General features: G+C 52.0%; 1 protein-coding gene across 36 annotated transcripts in view; it reads right to left on the reverse strand.

Annotated features, from left to right (window-relative positions):
* Positions 1-22,825, reverse strand: part of CLASP2 (cytoplasmic linker associated protein 2) — a 2,478,243-nt gene that overhangs the window by 260,660 nt on the left and 2,194,758 nt on the right. For all 36 annotated transcript variants that reach the window (XM_069613152.1, XM_069613157.1, XM_069613154.1 and 33 more), the window contains one exon: positions 3,949-4,105. In XM_069613152.1, coding sequence (XP_069469253.1) covers positions 3,949-4,105 — 157 coding nt within the window. The remainder of the gene's footprint in view (positions 1-3,948; positions 4,106-22,825) is intronic.

Here is a 22,825-nt window from a genome sequence, read left to right on the forward strand (position 1 = left end):
TCAATGTCAGTTAGTTCCCTCAGCATACTCTTCTTAAGGCCGATCATTTTCCCCAATGCTGCGCCTCTTATTACCACTTCCAAGGCGTCCCATGGGGTTCCCAACCAGTCTACACTCCCTGTATTGTGTTGAAAATATTCCTCTATAACAACCGACATGTGGCCGTGGAATTCCTCCTCCAACAGGGCCTCTGCCCGTAGTCGCCATGTTGGTATTGGGGCACCCATGGTTCTATGCATCAATGCCGCCATTAGCGGGGCGTGATCAGAGAAGATGCGTGCCTTAAATTCTATTTCCGTGAAATCGTCTAGGGTCTCTGTTCCGGAGAACACAATTTATTCATGTGTGTGTGCCATGTGGGTGGAGAGGTTCGGGGGGGGGGGGGGGGGCGAAGTGGGCGTAGCCTCAGCGTTCCCCGTGCCTTTCCTTCCAGACATTAGCCATACTAAGTTGACTGAGGAGAGTTCTTAAGGTTTTAGCAGGTGGGGCTGGCTTCTTGAATTTGGTGTCTGATCGGTCTAGCACTGGGTTAAGTGTACAATTGAAGTCCCCACCACAGATGTATGTCGCCCTCCTATATGGTTACAGTTGAGGGGCCAGTGATCTGAAGAACCAAGTGGCATTGTGGTTGGGTGCATACGTGCCTACTAAGCACACTTCCAGTAGGCCATGTACTATCACAAGCCTTCCATCCCTGTCCCTGGTGTCCTCTAAGAGTTGGAAGGGGACTTTGGGGGCCACCCACGTCAACACTCCTCTGTCAAGTGTGTTTCTTGCAGTAATGCCACTTTCACTTTCATTTTATTAAGCCATGTGTACACTCTCAGTCGCTTCACATAGTTGTTTAGCATACTTACATTCCAAGTAACTATGTTTGTGCCTTCAAGACTTGTCACTACTGTCTGTTCGAGGGCCTGTGTCTTCCCGTAGGCCTGTCAGTTCTTTCATGTTAACTGTCAGATTTCCCTTTCCAGTGACCCCTAGATGGTAACCCTGCCCCTTTCTTGGACCTGTGTCCTTAAATTTGACCCCTACATCCCATTGTCCAGCTTGGCTGGGTGCTAGGTGTGTTTTACCAGATTATTGGCCATGCTGAAGGCTTCCTTTTTTCTTATTATGCACAGTCCCTTGCAGCATGCTCCTTGTCTGCTTATTGTTGCGGATGCAGTCTCCCACCTCAATTCCAACTATTAACAAACGTGAACTTAAACAAACGGCCAGCCTCCCTCCCTTCGCTCAGGCTTCTCTTGCACAGTCCCCCCTTCGTGGAAGTAGCCTACAGCAGCGCGATTCCTTCTAACTGGCATCTGAACTTCAAGAAACGCCTGGGGGTTGCTTAATGCAGCAACTGTGAGGCAGCTGGTTCCCATGTAGGTGGTTTCCTTCCTTTACCTCCCGCTGCTTGGAGATGTCAGTCTAAGTTCTTTGTTGAGGGTAAGGGTCCGCTCATCTATCTGAGATCCTGCAGTGCTCGATTATTCGGGTGCGTTGGCGTTATTGTTATGTTATTGTTATGTCTGCCCACTAGCTGGGGTATACCCTGCTCATCCAGCCAGGAGTGGGCTTTGGTGGTGCACTCAAAAAAATAGGATCTTCAATTATGTAGCACTTTCAGTTTGGCAGGGTATAGCAGGATGTATCGTAGGTTTGCTTTCCTGAGGCTGTCCTTTGTCGGGCCAAACATCGCTCTCTGCTTTTGTACGAGTGCCGTGTAGTCTGGGTAGAACGCCAGCATCGAGGAATTTCGGGTGATTATGCTACCTACTCTTGAGAAAGTGAGGATTTCTTCTCGGTCTTGCATGATTTTGGCTATCAAGGGCCGTGGTGGGGCACCTGAAGGGGGCCTCTTGGCTAGGGATCTGTGGGCTTTCTCTACGGTAAAGCCCTGCGACAGCATACCTGGTCCGCCTTTCCATCTGGTAGGCCAATTATTCAGATGTTTCTTCGGGCCTCTCTTCCGCGTCCTCTGCCCTGTGCTCTAGGGTTTGTATTCTTCCAAGCATGTTCGAGATTTGTGTTTGGGCGCTAGCAATATTGGTGGTGTTGTCCTGCACCTGGTGTTTTGCCGCCCACATCCTGTCAGCCAAGGCACGCACATCCTGCTGCAGCAGGCCCACGTCCACAATGACTGCGTCCATTTTGTGCTCCAGTGCGGATGCTGCAATCACCTCTAGGATTGGGCCATCTTCCTGGCGCTGCATTTGCGGATCCAACCGCGTTGTGCCAGGGTCAGTGGAAGAGTGCAGGCCATTTTTGCTTTTACAGGCATATGATTCCATGCTGGTTTGTTTGGCTTTGCCACTGCACTGTTTATCCGGCATTTTGCGGTTTCCTGGTTGGGTTCCCCAGTTGCAGTATCAGTGGGTGGTGGCATTAGTTAGGACGCGGGACTCAATCAGGATTCCCAGGGTATTGTCCTGGGCATGGCACAGGTGTTTTTCAGGGCTGGCCGCGGTCCCAACTCGCACAGTGAGTTGTACAGTCCCTTATCCCGGTAGCAGTGGGGTACCATGCTTCCTGATGTGCCCCATGGCACGGCACCCCGCTCCCCGTTAATCTTGTCCCTGTTCCAGGGCTTTGTTGTTACACCTCTTGGGATGGTGCCTGGTTACACGCCATCTTCAATGTGGTGCCCCCACAGGTCCACTGCTTGGAGGTGAGAGTCGTAGGCCACAGTGCGCGCTTGCTGCGCTTGTCCTTACTGTGTGGCAGTTCTGCCTGGACACTATGATGGCCCTATGATGTGCGACCCGATCAGTCAGTGTAAACCCCTCTTTCTGGTACCCTGCGCCACCCTCCAACCTCGGCGTAGGGCTTGGCCAGGGTGCACTATGTCAGTGGGTCAGCCTTTGGGCCTTATCCGCTGGGTGGCTCTATTAGGGCAGCCCACTCCAAGCACAGAAAGAGCGCTGCCTCCTCAGGGATTCCCTGAGGCAGATGTTCTCCATGTCGGGGAGGAGGGGAGCGGGGGGATGTTGTCAATGCCGCTCGCGGCTCTCCCCAGTCCCAGATCCAGGCCAGTGCGCACAGTTCAGCCTCCCGCTCAGGCCGCGGGTCACACAGCAGACTCGGGTCTCAGGCTCCCGCACCAGCGGTCAGCGCGGCAGCCGACAAGCCAAGTGGCTTCCTGGGAGTTATTCCTACCTCTCCCTATCTTTGGGTGGGGGTGCCCTTGCCCAGAGTGGGCCCCCACAGCACTTTCCGGTCCCGCCAGTGAAATTTAAGGGTTTTCACTGCAACACATTCCCAACAGCCTCGCCGTGGCTGCTGACCCTTCAGCGGTCCCACCCAAGCAGCAGCAGCACCTTTCCCAGGCTCCCGTCTCTCCAGGTAGGTGTGCTTCCAAGCAGATGCTTTTATATATAAAGAGGAGCAGGACCGCTCACTGTGCTTCTTCACTTTCCACTTCCCCTTGAGGACCAGAGACCAGCCCTCAGACTGACCCTCCTCGTCATGGGAGTTGCATTCGAAAAAACATCTAGTGCGCCAAAGGTTGCATACCCCTGAATTCTGAAGGCATCTAATTGGTGCTACAACCAAGAACCAAGAACGTATTCAAAATCGTATAACACCACTTTGGTTCTCTGCTAAATAAATGATGATTATGAATGGTGTTGGGAGGAGTTGAATTCCTGTTCATTCTTAAAATTGCAAGATTGTTTTTAAAGAAAGATACACACAGTAGGGAGTCACTTGCTTGTTTGGGTGAATTGTATTTGCAAAGCATGTGTTAGTCTTGACATCAATTGAAGAAAGGTGAACATGTACAAAAGTGCAGCACTTGAAAACTATTTAACCATTTCTTTGACTTAGGAATGAAGATATTGTTAAAGAGATTTCACAGAAAATAAATTACACAGTTCTGTAGTGACAAAGTAACATAAGTAAATATAATGTATTTATTGCACTACTATAAGATTTAGCAACAAAATATCACCCAATACTAACGGAATCAGTGTCGTTCTCTTTCTTGGACTCCCGCCTCAAGGGTTCATTCATATCCTCTTGACTGCGAAAACTGAAGTTTTGAATAGCTTCCGTCACTCCTCGAAGAGAACAGTAAATGTCTTCAGAATTCATGTTTTCGGTATCATCCTCAAAAGCACTTGTAATAGGAAAGGGAAAATGAATCAGAACTCTGTTTGCATTCAACACAATTTTATATAGAACATTTTGAGCGAACGAAAATGTTTAAAACTGAGCCCTCCTAAGGCGAAGTGCTGTAAATTAGACTCTTTTACACAATGCTTTATCTTTTTTTAAAGATAAAATACATTTTTATGATGGATTTTGAATGTCAGCAATTCATGCATGATTCGGAAATATTCCTTACTACAGTCGCCTGCTCATTTCATAAGGCTATTTCTTTGTCATTTTAATATGATGATAGATCGGTTACTCAGCACACCATTAACCGTAATGCTGCGTTAACCAGCAGTTGTCATTCCCAGCAATAGCACGGTTCCAACTAATAAAATGCCAGGTTGTACTGTTTTGAGTCTGGATGACCAGGATTGCATAAAACAGAGTGCCCATAAGCTCAGCAGAAGTCCAGGAACCTCCATTAACCACCCTGTTCGCTGTTCTCTGGTTCTCTACCATCCAAAACACAGACATTGGGTTATTTGGCAAATATGATTATTCAGCACTGTTGGGTCTCCATTGGTTCTAGATAATCAAGCCTGTAATTTGACATTCATTTTTCCAGAAACATTTGAAGAAAACATTTCTCTTCATCATTTCATAATCTCCTTCCCCTTTTTAAAAAAATCCTTTGAATAATTATTCAGTGTTTTAAACAACCTGGAAAAGCAAACAATCCAGATAGTCTGTGATGGGCCATCTGCCTCATGGTGCAACCAATTACAAGCCTTTCTTAGAGATAAGATTATACATATCAGAAAGATTATTCATATAGATCAGGAAGATGCCACAATTGATTGTGGCTGCCTCTTTATTCACTAGGGTGAACTTTAACATATACTGGTGATCCTCCCTTTGCAGTCAACACCTTTAGTCAGACCTCTTACTTGGCTGTAGTCACTGGCAGGACCTGGACTATTGCGCGAATGATTGCCCAATTACCAACATACCTTCCCTGTTGAAAATACCTGACAAGGCTGCTCATTATCACTTGCAAGAGCATGTCAAGGGAAGTTGAATATTAGGCAATTTTCTACCTGATTTCCATCCATGTAGAGGAACTACTTTGACACTACGCTGGATTTAAGGAATAATCATCTTGTGATATAGGCTCATAGGAATTATACATAGTATCAGGTTAAATCAGACTTGCTTATTGATACTGTGTGATCTTTTAGCAGTCTTCTTCACCCTTGATCATCACCTTCTAATTCAAAGAATGGGAGATGCGATCGGAACATTTAATATTTAGGACTCCAAACTTTGGTAATAGAATTTTAAAGTAGGGCTTGGGGCTTATAATTCAGATGTTGGGTGATGTTGAAAGTGTCACCTGTGGGGTCCCACAGGGCTCGTCTTTTCCCAATGTTTTAATGTCAAGATAAGTTCTCTACAAGACCATCCAATTAATTTGGGTGTGATATTTCAGAACTATGCATAAGAAATTCAGATTTGAGAAATATAGTATTGATATAAAAAATTATTTGCTTAAACTTATACATTCCCACTGTGAATTCTATTTCGGACTCCGACTTCTATTAATTACAATGTTATGTTATTGCATCAACTTCGAGCCATGTTACCAGAACAGTACTGTACCTTTTGATATTCTGCCCCATAAGGTGTTGTACAGTAAGACCCCATTGAATTACTTTGTTTTTAAAAAGATGAAATGGCGTATTATCCTCTGGTCCGCTGTGGGGCAGAAGTAGAAGTATGGAGATGGTACATTTAGGAAGGTAAGAGCTTTGTGCAAATCTTTCTCAGTGTTGGCAGCAAGACAGCTGGAGCAAACTGTCTGAAGACTTGAGTTCCCTGGAGAATTTCTGTACTCCTTTCCAAGAAAACAGAGAACATTTCTCTAATACCTATTATTTAGGCTTTGTCAGCAAAGCGCTTAGATGCCACTGGGTCAGTTGCACTACATAAATACAATTTGACCTGACTCATTTGGTAGTGCTTCCCTTGCACCACGAAACGCAGGAAGGAACAAGTTACTTACCTGTAACTGTTGTTCTCCAGCATGGGTCTGGCATGGATTCACATGCTCATGAATATTCCCCGTCGTCAGGCTGGGAATCCTTGGTAAAGAAAAAACCAGTATCAGTTTCGTTTCTGATCTGTCTTTCGTAGCAATAACCAATCACTGGTCTCTGCGTCATACTGACCACAGCCAATGACTGCCCTCTACCTAAGCACCGCCTCTGGCAGCCATCTTCAGATTTGGAAGCACGTGAAGTGGCAGTATGACCAAGTGAAGAGCCGCAGAGGGGTAGGCGGGAGGGTTCGCATGTGAATCCATGCCAGACCCATGCTGGAGAACAACAGTTACAGGTAAGTAACTTGTTCCTTCTCCAGCATGGGGTCTGGCATGGATTCACATGCTCATGAATAAAGAATACATAGCAATACACACATGCACAACCACGGGAGGTGGCAAAGGCTCAACATTAACCATTACATCAAACCCAACATTAAGCACCTTACCTCCTCACCAGGCTCACCTCAGGCGAACAGGTTGCGCAGCACTGCTTGGCCGACCCTGGACTCCTCCCTGGAATCCCGATCGACGCAGTAGAATTTCGTGAAGGTGTGCGTCGACCTCCACGTAGCAGCCCTGCATATGTCCAGCAGGGGCACACCAGAAAGGAACGCCGTGGTGGCTGCGATCGCTCTGGTGGAATGGGCTCTCGGACGGCCAGGCAGCGGTCGGTTTGCCAACCGATGACAGTACATGATACAGCCGGAGAGCCATCTGGAAATGGAAGCCTTCGAGAGAGCCTTCCCCTGATTGACAGGTCCAAAATTCACAAAGAGTTGTGACGTCTTCCGAAAACACTTCGTGCGGTCCACGTAGAACTTCAGCGCTCTAGCCACATCCAGCGAGTGCAAAGTCCTCTCAGCCGGCGACGAAGGCGACGGGAAGAACACAGGCAACACCAAGGGTTCGTTGAGATGGAAGTCCGACGGTACCTTGGGCATGAAGGAGGGGTGCGTCCTGAGCACTACCCTCGTGTCGTGAAAAGTCAAGTACGGGGCCTTGCAGGAAAGGGCCTGGATCTCTCCCACCCGTCGTGCGGAGGTGATGGCCACAAGAAACGCTGTTTTCCACGACAGAAACTTCAACGGGGCCGAGTGCAGAGGCTCGAACGGAGGTCCCATGAGCTTGGTCAGCACCACGTTGAGCTCCCACGCCGGGGCCGGAGCCTTCACCGGCGGGAACTATCTGAACAGTCCCTTCATGAACTCTTTCACCAGACGATGAGACCACAAGGACGTCCGGCCCGTGGTTCTGGTGTATCGGGAGATTGCAGCAAGATGAATCTTGATGGACGCGTGTGCCCGTCCAGCTTTGGCCAGCGTCAGCAGGTACGGTAGTACCTGGGGAGCCGTAATCCGTAGAGGGTTAATCTTCTGTGCGTGGCACCAGACAGAGAACCTCTTCCATTTGTGTCCGTAGCATTTAAGAGTCGAGGACGCCCTGGCCTTTGCAAGAACCTCTCTGCAGTCGGCCGGTATGTCGTATCCTCCAAACTCTAGCGCTGCAGGAGCCAGGCCTGCAAGTTCAGCGATTTCGGGTCGTGGTGGAGGATGGCGCCTCCTTCCCTGGAGAGTAGATCCGCGTCCACCGGCAGCTTGATTGGCGGGGACGCTGATAAGTCCAGAAGGTCCGGGAACCATATCTGCCTCGGCCACGCAGGTGCGACGAGGATCATCCTGCACCGTGACCTCTTGAGCTGGTTGACGAGCCGGATTAGCAGTGGCAAAGGAAGGAACGCGTAGAGGAACAGGCCCTCCCAGGGGAACGAGAAAGCATCGCCCATGCTCCTCGCCTGGGGAAACCTGCTGGCGAACCTCCGACACTTGGAGTTCGTCGCCGTCGCGAACAGGTCGATCTGGGGTGTGCCCCACCGTCAGAAGAGGCGATCCACTAGATCCTGCCGTAGTTCCCACTCGTGGCACGAGCGCAGCTCCCTGCTGAGTGAGTCGGCGATGGTGTTTTTTATCCCTGCCAGATGAAACGGCACCAGAAACATCCTTTGGGCGACGGCCCAATGCCACAGGTCCTGCGCCTCCTTGGACAGTGCTGGGGACCTGGTTCCGCCCTGTTTCCTGATGTAAAACATGGTGGTGGTGTTGTCGGTGCAGATCCTCACCACCTTGCCCTTGAGGGACGGAAGGAAGGACCTGAGGGCCCAGAACACTGCACACAGCTCCAGGACGTTGATATGGAGGGACTTCTCCGTCGGGAGCCAAAGGCCTCTCGCGTGCAGATTTTCGGTGTGCGCTCCCCACCCTTCCAGGGAGGCATCCGTGGTCACTGTCTCCTGGTGGTCTGGGGTCTGGAAGTCCATGCCCGCCGTCAGATGCACGCGGGTGCCCCACCACCGGACCGCTCGGCGGAAACTCTCGTCGAGTGTGATCCTCTCCTCGAAGCCGCCCGTCGTTTGGATCCAGCGCGCGTCCAGGAACTCCTGCAACGGGCGCATCCGGAGCCTGCACATGGGAATGAGGTAGATGCAAGAAGACATCATTCCGAGGAGGGACTTGATGGACCTCACCTTGGCCGCGTCGGAAACCAACATCCGCTGTACCTTGCCCAGGATGGACCTGGTCCTTTCCTCCGACGGGGAGGCCAGAAGGGACACTGTGTCGAGCGTCGCTCCCAGAAACAGTGCGTTTTGCGCGGGTACCAGGTGGGACTTGGCGTAGTTCACGGAGAATCCCAGGTCCGTGAGAAGTTGGACGGTCCTTGCCGTGTGCTCCACGGCGAGCTCCCTCGTCTTGGCTCGGATGAGCCAGTCGTCCAGGTAGGGGTAGACATGGATCCCCTCGCGGCGCAGCTGCGCCGCCACCGGTGCAAGGCACTTGGTAAATACCCTGTGTGCCGACCGTAGTCCGAAGGGGAGGGCTTTGAACTGGTAGTGACGCCCTTGGACCACAAACCTGAGGAATTTTCGGTGCCCCTTTAGGATGGGAATATGGAAGTAGGCATCCTCCAAAGTCTCCTTCCTCCAGCTGACCCAGGACGTGCTGGAGGGTGACTATCCAGAACTTCTGTGCCTTGATGAATTTGTTCAGACGTCGCAGGTCTAGGATGGGGCGCCATCCTCCCGTCTTCTTCTTCACGAGGAAGTATCTCGAGTAAACTCCGGAGCCCCGAAGCCTCTTTGGGACGAGTTCGATGACGCCCTTCCTGAGCATCGCCTTTACCTCCAGGAGAAGCTGAGGGACGTGAAGCTCTTTCCTGGCCACGGGGGGGACGCGCGGGCACCTTCTTTGAAACTCGAGCGCGTGGCCCCGGGCTAAGGCGTCCAGCACCCAACGGTCGGTGGAGATGGACTCCCACACGCTGACGAAGCTCGCCAGCCGGCCTCCCACCGGGGTGCTTCGGTGGGGGCCCGACCCCACGGCCGGTTCAATCCTGTTTCGACGAGGCTTTGCCGCCTTGACCTCCTTGGCGACGACGGCGGGGTCCGCCGGACTTGCCTCGTCCTCTGTAGGCCTCCTGAGACGACGAGCGGGCCGCTTGACGGTAGGTGGAGAAACCGCCGCCGGAACCTTTGGAGGCGCCCTTGCCTCCGCTGCTCCGAAAGGGCGTCCGTCGTTGCTGCAGAACCCCAAGGGCCCGGGCCGTCTCAGTGTCCGCTTTAATGGCCTGGAGGGAATCGTCCACTGTTTTCCCAAACAGGTTGTTCCCATCGAACGGCATGTCCAGGACTCTGGTCTGTACGTCTTGACGGAAGTCCGTAGCCTTGAGCCATCCACGCCGCCTAAGGCACACGCCGTTGCCCAACTGGCGAAACCCAGTGTCGGCGATGTCCGTCGCAATAGTGATGGCGTGGTCCAACGCCACCTCGCCTTCCTGTAGGATCTCCAGGGCATCCGCCCTCTTGTCGTCCGGTAGGAAGTCCAGCAGGGGAGCCAGTTTGTACCATAGCTCCCTGTCGTAGCGGGCCACGATAGCCAAGGCGTTGGCCGCTTTAATCGTTGTCGCTGCCGACGAGATGACCCTGCGTCCCATAGCGTCCAATTTCTTTCCCTCGCCGTCCGGTGGGGAAGTCGATGTGGAGGCCGCACCCCCCCCCCCGCTTTCTTCCTGGCCGCCGCGGAGACGACGGAGTCCGGGGTAGGCTGCGCCCGGAGGCACAGGGGGGCCGCGTCCGGGACCCGGTACTTCTTCTCGTACCGGTCTCTTCTAGCTGGCGTCGTGGAAGGGTTGTTGAGGAGGGAGAGGCCCTCATCCCAAATGTCTTCCAGTAGAGGCACCGCGAGGACCGTCTTCCTCTTGGCCTTGCGCCGTTGATAAAGGAATCCTTCCCTTTTCTTCTCCTCAGGGCAGAGTTGGAAAAGCTCGGATGCCCTGGCGATCATGGAGTGGAACGATCCAATCTCGTCGGGCGGAGAAGCCCTGGTGGAAGGTGACGACGGTAGATCCTCGTCGTATACCTCGTCGTCCGTACCCGTCGCTGCCGTGTCAGTCCCCGTATCATCCCCTCGGGTGGACGGGGAGGAGGGCTGGACGGGACGCGACGGCTGAAAAGGAGGTGGAGGGTGAATCCTTCTTTTCTTGGGCGGGGGAGCGGCAGAAGGTCCCGGTTCAGGATCCCCCGACGGGAGAGGTTCCTCCGTCGGCAACGGTAGTCTCGTCCTTATCTCTGAACATAAGGACTGTATAGCCAACAAAATGGCCGCCGAGTTGTCTTGCGGCGCTGGCAGAGGGGAATCCGACGGGCGATCAGGGGCCCCGTCGGCACCCTCGACGATGTCGTCGTCACCTGGGTCGGGATCCATCCCGACGGGCCGGTCTTCTTCCACGCCAAAGCCGTGGCTTAAGACCTCGATCAGCTCTTCCTCTGAGGTTGAGGCCGAATCTACGACGACGCCCTGCCCCCCCCTTTTTCTTCCCCGCCGGGGGTTTCACGGGGGTCCTATCGATGGGCAGAAAAGAGGACTCCCTCCGAGGTGGCAGGGAGACTCTGAGCCCCGAGGTCGCCACCACTGGTGTAGCCTCCACAGGCTGAGCCAGGGCCGCCGCGACAGTATCGATAGAGGGCTTGGCCGGATGGCTTAAGGCCTTCACCACCTTAGGTGCGCTCACCGCCTTATCCTTGAGGGGGGGGGGGCACTGCCTCGCTCCCCCTCCGATGGGGCCTTCGAGCTCGACCGGGGCCTCTCCAGGAGCTTCGCCGTGTGCTCGCCCTTCCTCTTACCCGACCCAGAGCGTTGGCTCGTGGCTGAAGGTGCCGGGGAAGGTGCGCCCTGCCTGGCGCCCGTAGAGCCCGACCGTTCGGCGCTCCCGGTGCCAGCGGACTCGCGGTGCTTGGCCTTGTGTTGGACCCCCGTCGCCGGGGCGTCCTCAAAGGTCTTAGAAGACCGCTCGGATTTCTTCCTCTTCTTCTCGCCTGACGGGCTCTTCCCTTCCAGCCAGTTGGCGAGACGTTGATGGCGGTCCTTCATGGTCCGCTCCGACATGTTGCCGCAAAACGCACAGTCCTTCTCCACGTGCGTCTTGTCCTCATGTAAGCAGTAGAGACAAAAGGAGTGTTCGTCCTCCTTAAAGACGTTCTGCAGCTGGCATCCAGGGAAGATCCTGAACAGCTTTCCGGGTGTCGAGCTTCCCTTCTCCTGGGCCATGTCCGGGCCTGAGAAACTTCTGGAATCCTCCAAAAGCGTAGCTCGACGAAATCTTCACCCTTGAGGGGCGCAGACGAATCCGACACGGGTCCCCGTTGATCGGATGGAGAGTCGGTGGAGCTTGAGGCTCTTTTGACCGAAAAAAACAAAGTTTTTGAGAAAAAACGTGAAAAAATAGCACTAACGCTCGAGAGCAATAGCACGAGGATCCCAACACATGAACGTGCGGTAAAAATCTGAAGATGGCTGCCAGAGGCGGTGCTTAGGTAGAGGGCAGTCATTGGCTGTGGTCAGTATGACGCAGAGACCAGTGATTGGTTATTGCTACGAAAGACAGATCAGAAACGAAACTGATACTGGTTTTTTCTTTACCGAGGATTCCCAACCTGACGACGGGGAATATTCATGAGCATGTGAATCCATGCCAGACCCCATGCTGGAGAACTTGCGGTGCCCCTTGTGAGTGGTGATGTGGAAGTATGCATCCTTTAAGTCCAGCGAAAACAAGAAGTCCCCCCTCTTCCAGCGGCCCGAGCACGTGCTGAAGAGTAACCATGCAGAATTTTATGGGCTTGATGTACTTGTTCAGTCGACGAAGGTCGAGAATGGGCTTCCAGCCCTTGTCTTCTTTATGATGAGAAAGTACCTTGAGTACACCCCGGAGCCTCTTCGGGACAAGCTCTATCGCGCCTTTCTTTAGCATGGCCCGCATTTCCAGCAACAGCTGAGGGACGTGGCTTTCCTGCCGGGCCACTGGTGGTATTCTGGGACACTTTCGTTGAAATTTGAGGGTGTGTCCGTGGGCGAGAGCGTCCAGCACCCAACCGTCAGTGGAGTTGGTCTTCCTCACGCTGACAAAGTTCACCAGCTGGCCTCCCACCCAGGTGTACGGGTCGGGGGCTGACACCACAGCTGGTTCAATCCTGCTTGGACGTTGAAGGGCCGCCTTGGGGAACCTGGCGACGATGACGTCCACCTCTGAAGGTCTTGGAGCAGCCCCTGTTCGTCTCCTGTGCCAAAGAGCGCGAGGGTTGGTGGTAAGAAGAGGATCCCCCACCAAACCCCTTGGAGGGTCCTTGGGACTTGCTGCCTGAGGCCCGAAAGGATGGCTTCCGTTGCTGAAGAGTGCCCAAAGCACGTGCCGTCTCCGTGTCCGTCTTTATGGCTTGGAGAGACTCATCCACAGCCTTGCCGAACAAATTGTCCTCGTCAAAGGGCATGACCAGCACCTTCAACTCAACGTCCTGCCTAAAGTTCGTGGCCTTGAGACAGCCACGAACACAAAGGCAAACGCTGTTGCCCATTTGACGGAATCCCACGTCGGCAATGTCTGTGGCCACCGTGATGGCGTGGTCCGACGCCACCTCACCTTCCTGCAGAATTTCCAGTGCTTCCGACTTCTTGTCGTAGGGGAGTAAGTCCAGGATGGGAGCGATCTTGAACCACAACTCCCGGTCGTAACAAGCCACGATGGCGGCATTGGTGGTAGCCGCCGCAGAATAGATGAGCCGTCGTCCCATGGCATTTAACTTCTTGCCCTTGCTGTGCGGCAGGGTGGAAGCCGCTGAGGCCGAACCACCCGATGACTTATTCCTGGCCGCTGCAGACACCACAGAGTCCGGAGAAGGCTGGGCCCGTAAGCATGTGGGCACGGATTCCGGTACCATGTACTTTTTCTCAAGGCGATCCCTCTTCGCCGGGGCCGTGGAAGGGTTCTTCATGAGAGACAAACACTCGTCCCAAATGTGGTCCAGAAGTGGGACAAAGAGGATGGTCTTCCTCTTCGCCTCTCTGCGCTGATGTAGGAAGCCCGCCCTCCTCCTCCGGAGCGAGCTGAAAAAGTTACGACGCTCTGGAGATCATCGTGTGGAACGAGCCAATCTCGCCCGGCAGTGAAGATATGGGTGGCGGAGACGGAAGATCCCCTAACCCGCTGTCGTCGTCCGTGCCAGTCGTCACCGTGTTCGGTTCCGTCTCATCCCTCAGGATGGAAGAGGGGGGCAACGGGTGGCAAGGAGGTGCTGGGTGTACTCTTCTTCTTGGCCGGGGGGTCAACCAGCACTGGCGCTGCGGGTGGGGCCGCCGGCGCGATAGGCATCCTTGTCTGGATCTCCAAGACCAGCGTATGCAGTGCCGAAAGGATGTCCACCGAGAGGTCTCTAGGAGGAACCTGAGGTGGTGTTGGCAGCTAAGGTGCAGGCGGAATAGGCCGCTGGGGCGCCGGCAGGTAGCCCCGACCATCGTCGCCTTGCTGCTCTTCCTCAAGAGTGCCTTCGCCGTCGTCACCTTAGTCGTTGCCTTCGTCGGTGCATTCGTCGTAGGGCCTGCTTCCTACGTTTCCCTCCTCCTGGACGGTTTACAGACCGGTGAGCTCCACTTCAGAAGACATATCCGTACCCTGGAGGGCCAAAACACCCCCCCCCCCTCTTTGCATCCAACTGTGAAGGTCTCCGGGAGATGACGGGCAACCTCTTCTCCGGGGTCTTCTCTATGGGCCTGAAATCAGCCTCCCTCCTGGGAGGAAGGGACACCCTGGTCCTAGGGGTTGCATCCTGCAGGACCATATCGGCGGCCTTCGCCAGAGTCGCTGCCAACCCCTCAATGGAAGGCTGGGCCTTCGCCGGATGCACCTGGAATTTCACGGTCAGGGCCGGAGCCTTGTCCTGCTTGGCTTTCTCCATAGGGGGAGGGTCCGAGCCCCTCTCCCCATGGACTTCTCGGTAGTACGGACTTGGGCCTCTCCTTGAGTTTGCCCGATGGTCAGACATACTCTTGGCCGAAGATCCTGAGCGTTGACTGGTGACGGAGGCTGGAGACATCGAACGCGCCCTGGCTGCCGCGGAGCCCGTCGCAACGGCGCTCCCGCTGACAGTGGACTCGCAGTGCCTAGCCTTCTGTTGGACCCCTGCGGGAGGGGCACCCTCAAAGGTCTTAGAAGCCCGCTCAGCCTTCTTGGAACTGGGAGAGGCATGCTGCTGGGACTAACCCAGAGCAGGGGCCTTGGCCTGTATCCACTCATTCAGCCGCCTGCGTCGGTCCTTCATCGTGCGTGAGGACATCTCCTGGCAAAACGCACAATCCTCCTCCTTGTATACCGGATACAGGCAGTAAAGACATTCGGAATGCTTGTCGTCCGAGAAGCCATTCTGAGAGCCACAGCTGGAGCAGATCTTTAACAGGGGAGCCAAATCCTCCTCCTCCTTTGACATGGTCCACGTGGCGCAGGCCTGAGAATCTTCTCGAAGTCTCCACGAAGAAACTCGACAAAAATTCACCCTTGAGGGGCGTTGAAAAATCAGACAATGGGTCCCTGTTAATCGGATGGGTTGATCGAAGGAGCACAAGGCCCGATTGGCCGAAAAATAGAGTAATACTCTTCCAAAAAAACGATAAACGCAGTAAAAGCTCGAGAGCTAAACACAAGGACTCCTAACACTTGAACGTGCAGTAAAAAACTGAATATGGCTGCCAGAGGAGGGGCTTAGGTAGAGGGCAGTCATTGGCTGGGGGCAATATGACCCAGAGCTCAGTTATTGGTTATTAGGAGAAAGACACTTCAGAAATGAAACTGATTTTTTCTTTACAGAGGATTCCCTGCCTGACGACAGGGAATATTCATGAGCATGTCAATTTATGACAGACCCCATGCTGGAGAATTTGGCAGAGCCAGCATGGACATTGTTTCTTATAGTATCATTACTGGAATTATGGGGAAGCAAACATGAGTATTGTGATGAATCCAGTGGAGTCATCAGTGATTCCCCATAGATTCCCTTCCTTTTCTCCATCTCTACCTGTGGTGTTCCCCAGGGGTCTAACCTCTCTCCCTGGCTGTTTAACCAATAACTGGCACTTCTTGCCCACTGCATTGCTGCTCTCTGCCCAAATTTCAGTGCTATGCGGACGACATTTACCTCATTGTCAGACTCCCTTTCGCCACCTCTTGTCATTCTCTCTGACTGTCTGTCTTTTATCCAGGAGTGGTGTGCCGCCAATTATCTCTGCCTTAATGCCAGTAAAACTGAGATTCTCCTCATCGGCACACCTGCTCCCTCTTTTCCAGTCACTCTCTGGCCGGCCTCTCTCAGCCCTCTTCCTTCTCCCGCCTGTGAGGCTAAAAACCTCAGGGTCATCTTCGACTCTACTCTCTCCTCACATCTCTGACGTCTCTAAGAAGTCACACTACCAGCTGCACCTCCTCAGAGGTATTCTTCCTTTCCTCTCCTTCCCCCAGAAGCTCACTGAGCTCTGGTTCTCTCTAGGGTGGACTACTCCAACAGCCTCTTTCTAAATCAGCCTGCTTCTACTCTCAGCCCTCTGCAACTCTTCCAGAATAGGACTGCGAGACTTGTCCTTGGTCTCAAGCCCAGGGATCGTATCTCTCCAGGATAGAAATCTCTGCACTGGCTCCCAGTGGCTGCGAGGATTACGTTAAAGACCCTCTGCATTGTCCACAAGGCCTTCTGGGGCCTCAATACCTCCAACTCTCTCTTCCTAAATATCTTCCTTCGCAAGCTCTTTGCTCATCCGCCTCCAACTCCCTCAGGGTGTCATGCCCACTACCCCTCATCCTGACAATCAGGCCCCCTGGGCTGCACCACGGAGTCTCATCATGGCCCTAAAGGCCCAGTCATACCCCTCAAGACTCTCTTGGAGTCAGTCCTGGCGCCTTTGGCGCCAGGCTCATATGGCAGACAGGGGAGCTGGAGCTCTCAATGGCAGTGGCACAACATGGATGCCCCCACATGGTTCAGTTTTAGAACTGAACCATGCGGTCTAGCATTTAGGGTGTGGTTTGGCCTGAAGGCACCTGGGATACCTGCAGGCTATATTAGCCACGCCCAAGCTGGAGAACACGCTTTGCGTTGCTCTGCTCTCGCAGCTTGACGTTCACCACGACCTGTTGGATCAATTTCAGCATTCTGGGCCGACACCTGCAAGAAGAAGAACAACATCATTAGTACTCTTACCTGTTTACGAGCCAGCTCCTGTCATCCGCTCCCGAGTCCAGAACATCCAGCTTCTCGGCAAAAGCTCGCTCTCTTCCAGCCGCAACGTGGGGGAAAAATAGAAAGGCAACATTAGTAAGCGTTTATTCTTCACATTTAAACAACCATCGGCAGTCTCACGCTTACCTGAGTCGAACTGCTTCTGGTTCAAGGCCATTTCGGTCATCCATCTACCTGCAAGAGAAAAGGCAAGACTGATTAACACGCATAATTCCTCAGAGGCAATTCGAACATCTACTCACCGCTCCGCATCCTCTCAGCAGCTACCACCCGGAACATCACAGCGGCCTGCAAGTGAAGGACAACAGAGGTCAGCAAACAGCAAGAAAAGCACATAGCGCCGCGCTGCACACTTTCACTTACCATCTCGAGCAAAGCCCCAGCCAGCACAGCTTCCTCAGAACTCCTTCTGCATCTGAAAAAAAAGGAAAAGACATTAACAGGGGCGATTGCAATTAAGGACAAGCTGTCAAAACAGCAGACTTACCTGAAGAAAGAGTCGCAGCAGGACTGGACTAAGTGGTTCCGCACCAGTGAAGCACTTCGGTTGCGGCGCGCCCATTCACGACGCACCCCTGCATAGAACAGCAGGACGGAGAGCACATCATATCGAAAACCAAGGTGAGAAAAAAAAACTAAGGGGGTCGTTGAGTCCACAAGGGAGGCGGGCTCAAGTGAAAAGAGCCTAGAAGCTAAAATCAGTACTCCTGTATTCCAGAGTAGGTCCTCGGCAGAACAAGAACCTGAGGGAGTGGGTCCAGGCCGGAAGCAGTCCAGGCAGATTGGGTGGCGTCCCTGTGGCTACCAGGTGAGCGTTACACAGGGTCAGTTGCTTCTCCAAGCAACAAGTTGGTGGTAGATCTCTTTCTTCGGCTGGGGCCTCCCTCTGGAACAGCCTCCCTGAAACTTGAGAAGAATCATCTCTGGTACCGGAAGTACTTGAAGACCTTCCTCTTTGCTTCTGCTTTCTCTCCTCCTCTCCCCTGCTGAACTCCTGATTGAAACTGCACTGGTCATCTGGCTACCCTCTGATCTCGGGACCAGGTCCCCTCCCATGCCAGCTGCACATCTGCACTGCCTCCCGGGCAACCCCTGCACTTGAGGGATGTTCTGTATCCCTACAGTCCCCTCCAGTTCTTTTTTTTTTCAAACTCTTTTTATTAACAGCAGCATAGGGATACATAGCACTTCGCCTCCTGCACCATACATTTCAGAACAGTTTATAGACATCATGGTTATAACATTTACACAGAATTACATAGATTCGTCACCATCAGAGGACTGGTTGCATAGATAGGTTCTGAAAGGGCCCCATATGTCTTTAGGTCTGCAGGCTGCGGGCCGGGACATTACATATTGTTCTTCTGATTCATTTACATATGACAGTTCACAAAGAAATTGGTTCATATCAGGTGGGCTTGTGTTTTTCCATTTCAATAGGATACACTTTTTAGCAATTGCGCATGCAACATTGAACAATAGTCTAATTTCCTCGGAGCACTTGCCTATGTCTCCAAATAAATATTTTTGGGGCTTCAGGTCTGGGGGGATCTGAGTGATTTCTCCAAGCATTTCAGCAACTTTTCCCAAAAAATGCAGCAGCATCCGGCACTCCCAGTACATATGAAAGTCTCCTGCCTTCGGCATATTTCATTTAGGGCATGCATCCGACGCATTAGGGGTACATTTTGCTATTTTAACTGGGGTATAGTGTAGCCTATTCAGTATCTTGAATTGGATTAACCGCAGGCCAGCGCTTAGGGAGAACCTTTTAGTCAATGAACAGTATCTGTGCCATTTCTCGTCGATGGGTATCTGTAAGACCCTTTCCCATTTTTCTTTTACCCGGTTTGAGGTGGGGGTGTCGGCTTGTACCTCTGCATAGAGCCTAGATATTCCCAGACCTCCCGCAGTGGTCACCATCTGTACGCATGGGTGCGGATGGGGTTCATCGGGAAACAGCGGCCATTTTTTTTTAAATGCAGACCGCATGCGGTAATACTGAAGTGCCCCACCACCAAACGCTCTTAATATTTCCCCCAGGGTTGCAAATTTGCCGTTTATAAACATATCTCCAATCTTCATTTCTATATTGGGGTCCCAGGCCGCTTGTATTGCGTTATCATACGTGGGGGGTATGCCTGGGTAGTTCCAAAGAGGTATCTCTGGATTGTATGGTGTGTCGATGTGCAATCTTCTACATATGGCTTCCCATGCTTTAACCGTATAGCTAACTGGGTTATATTCGCACGAGTCCTTGTATTGTGTATCAAATATGACTGATTGAATGTTCGTGGGATGTGTAGTATATTCCTCTATTAGTGCGTGGGGTGTCTCCTGTGCGGTACCGTACCAATACTTTGCAAATTGTGTTTGAGCCACATGGTAATATAGTTCAAAGTCAGGAGCAGCTATACCGCCCGTGGAGTATGCCTCAGTCATCCTCTCCCAACTGATCCTAGCAGTTCTCCCATTCCAAAGGAACGTCACTACAATGGAGCGGAGCTTAGCAAAGAAGGTTCTACCCGGCCATGTGGGAATATTAACAAACAGAGCAATTTGGGTAGAATTGTCATTTTAAGGACCGCTACTCTGCTGTGTAGAGACATCGGCAAGTGCCCCCATAATTGAAGCTTTGTGATGATGGTTTGCAAAGTAACCTCATGATTATCAAGGACACCTATCTCTGGACACCATGATCCCCAGATACCTGATGTGTCGGGCAGACCATTTAAGGCCATGCAGTGCTTCGGGGCACTCAGTAGATGGAGTGAGTGGAAATATTTCCGAGTTGGATCTGTTAACCGTGTAGCCCGAGTAGGCAGCAAAATCTTGTATTTCCGCCATTACAGGTGCTATATTTGTCTTAGGCTCCCGAATATATAGTAAAGTGTAATCGGCATAGAGAGAAATCAATTGGACAGACCCCCTTATGTTTATGCCTTTGTCAGCGTGCCTCAGCCTCACCGCAGCCGCCATAGGCTCTATGGTTAATACAAACAACAGGGGCGAAAACGGACAGCCCTGCCTGGTACCTCTGCCCAGTAAAAAAGGTTCAGAGATGGACCCATTGGTCAGAACTCGGGCCCCAGGTTCAGTATATAACAGCTTAACGTACCTAATAAAGCCCGGCCCCATAATAAATGCCTCTAGGACCTTGAGGAGATAGACCCAGGAAACCGAATCAAATGCTTTCTCAGCATCTAAGGATATGGCGGCTGCGCTTCTCTTAGGGTCGATCTGTGCCATCAGCCCGAAGAGCCTGCGGAGATTCAGGGCTGTGGACCTGGCTAGAATAAATCCATTTTGATCGGGGTGGACCAGCTCGGTGGTCGCCGGTAACAGTCTATTGGCCATCACTTTTGCGAATATTTTAGCATCTGTGTTGATGAGTGATAGGGGCCTGTAAGAAGACACATCCTGTGGTGGTCGTCTCGGCTTGGGAAGCACTATGATCACCGCCTCCCTCATGGTTGGGGGTAGTATATTACATTCAAGGGATTCCTCCCAAACCTTGATGAGTATCGGGACGAGTTCCTCATGGAACTCTTTGTAGAATTCTGCCACTATCCCGTCAGAACCAGGTGCCTTACCCGAAGTTAATGCTTTAATAGCTTCTGTAACCTCTTCTGCCGATATCGGCTGATCTAGCGCCAAGCGATCAGCCTCTGAGAGTTGGGGAAGGTTGAGGGCTGAAAGATTAATGTCTACGAGCGATTCTTTTACCTTGGTTTGAGTATAGCTTGGTATAAAAGTGTACAAACTCCTTGTTTATCTCCTCCTCCCCTACTAGTACCTCCCCCTGTGCTGTGTGTATACTAGTTATATAGTGCGATTTTGTATCATTCTTCAGAAGATTAGAGAGCGTCCTGCCAGCCTTATTACCTTCTCTGTACCTACGTGCTCTAGCGGGGGCTGCCCTGTAGCGAACTTCCCTGGTGGCCAATTTATCGAATTCTTGTAGATGTGAATGTATATCCGCTAGTATTTCCTTATTCCGTGTTCGAGTATATCTGTCCCCCAGTGTCTCTAGTTTGCTTTCGATGTCCGCCAGTTCGGCACGAACCAACTTCAACATACCAACAGATTTGGACAGCAGTATCCCCCTCACCCAAACTTGAATGATTCCCACACAGTGGAGTAGTTATGTACAGTACCACATTGCTGGTGAAGAATTCTTCTATCTCGACATGCTGTGTTTCCACCACCCTGGGGTCACCCAACATTCCATTTGGCATTCTCCATCTTCTAGCAGGGCAAGGGGTGTCCTTCAACTTCAACTCCATTATAACAGGGGAGTGGTCAGAGAACGTACGGGGCAATATTTCACAATTCTGCAGCGTAGAGGACATGGCTGATGTAACAAACCAGTAATCAATCCTAGACTCAGAGTCATGAGCCGTGGAGTAATACGTATATCGCCTGTCTCCTGGGTGCATCACCCGCCAGGCGTCCACCATTGACAACTGTGCAATATGGCTTACCAGGACTGAGGCAGTTTTACTAGGGGCTCTGCTAACCCTGGAGGATCTATCCAACATAGGGTCAAGCGCCACGTTGAAATCCCCACCCCAAATCACATTAGAGAAACCATAGGCAGTGATCAATTGGTATATATTCATATAGAACGAGGAGTCGTCTATATTGGGCCCATATGTATTAACCAGGAGTATTCGTTGTCCAGCGAGCCTACCCCAAACGACCACATATCTTCCCTGTTGATCCGCCTTGTGCCCCTCCAATCCCAACCCCAAGCCGGATGGAGAAGAGTAATCACCCTTCTGGCCTGCGTAGAATAGTCAGTGTAGAAACGTTGGGATCCCCATTTGGGCATTATATGAAGGTTACTACTACCCATTGTGTGTGTCTCTTGCAGCATTCGTATAAGTGGGCTATGTCTAGTAACATAGTTAGACATTTTCTTAACTTTGACCGGGTTGTTCAGTCCCCTAACATTCCAAGTCAGTAGTTTTACTTTCATCCATCCAACAGTATCGTGTAATAAAAAATCTTTCCGAATCCATGACCAATGGAGTTGTGCCGTATGTGCCAGTTGGCCAGCGGCAGTCCCAGTGCAGCAACTTTTAGAACATAAAACAAACTGTCAACAGCGGAACAACCATAGCCTGGGTCTCTCTTTTCCAGGTTATCAGAACTTTTCCCAACGGCGAGATCTCTTCCACCAAAAACCAACCGACTCCCCCCCCACCCTCATCATCAACCCCAACTTGACGATGTACCCAAACAAACTTCTGGATCATTCCAGGGGTAGCCTGTTGTGTCACATGACCACCCAATCGATTCCACAACACCGTCTATCATATGGGTGTCAGCCGCCATAATGAAGGGTCAACCAGGACCGCAGCCGCGGAGGTGCAGCAGTGTGGACAGCAACGTGACACACAGAATGTACCTTAATCTTCTGGTCTGGGTCTGTTTTGAGCAGGTCTACCTCCCCTGGGTGGGAGGGGTATAGAAGCTTCGATGTATTGCGTGGCCTCTGCTGGGGACTCGAAAAAATGCGCCCTGCCCGCATGCTGAATCCTCATCTTAGCGGGGAACATTAGGGCATATGGTATTTGTCGTTCTCTCAGGAGTTTTTTGACCGGCTCGTAGGATCTTCTGCTTGCTTGAACCCCAGCCGAAAAGTCTGGGTATATGTGAATCCGGTTTCCTTCATAGTGTAATGTTCCAGCCTCTCTAGCCATACGCAAAATCAAGTCCCCGTCTCTGTAATTGAGGAGCCTTGCAATTATTGTACGTGGCGGCGCCCCAGGCTTGGGGACCGGGGCCAGTGTACGATGCGCCCTTTCAATCAAGAAATGCTCAGAGAATGCTTCCTGGCCGAACATTCTTTTAAGAAGGAGTTCGAGTTGTTTTTCATCTGGCCCTTTCCAAATGTTTCCGCTACGCCTCGATCTGGATTCGAGGTCCTTGCATTTATTTTGCATTGTCGCCATTGCCACCTTGAGTTGGGTTATGTCATGACTATGGTTTGCAATCGCATCTTCGTTGGTGCTTATTCTCTGTTCTGT

This window comes from Ambystoma mexicanum, chromosome 5p (assembly GCF_040938575.1).
Source record: "Ambystoma mexicanum isolate Mex_15411 chromosome 5p, UKY_AmexF1_1, whole genome shotgun sequence".
Taxonomy (NCBI): Eukaryota; Metazoa; Chordata; class Amphibia; order Caudata; family Ambystomatidae; genus Ambystoma; species Ambystoma mexicanum.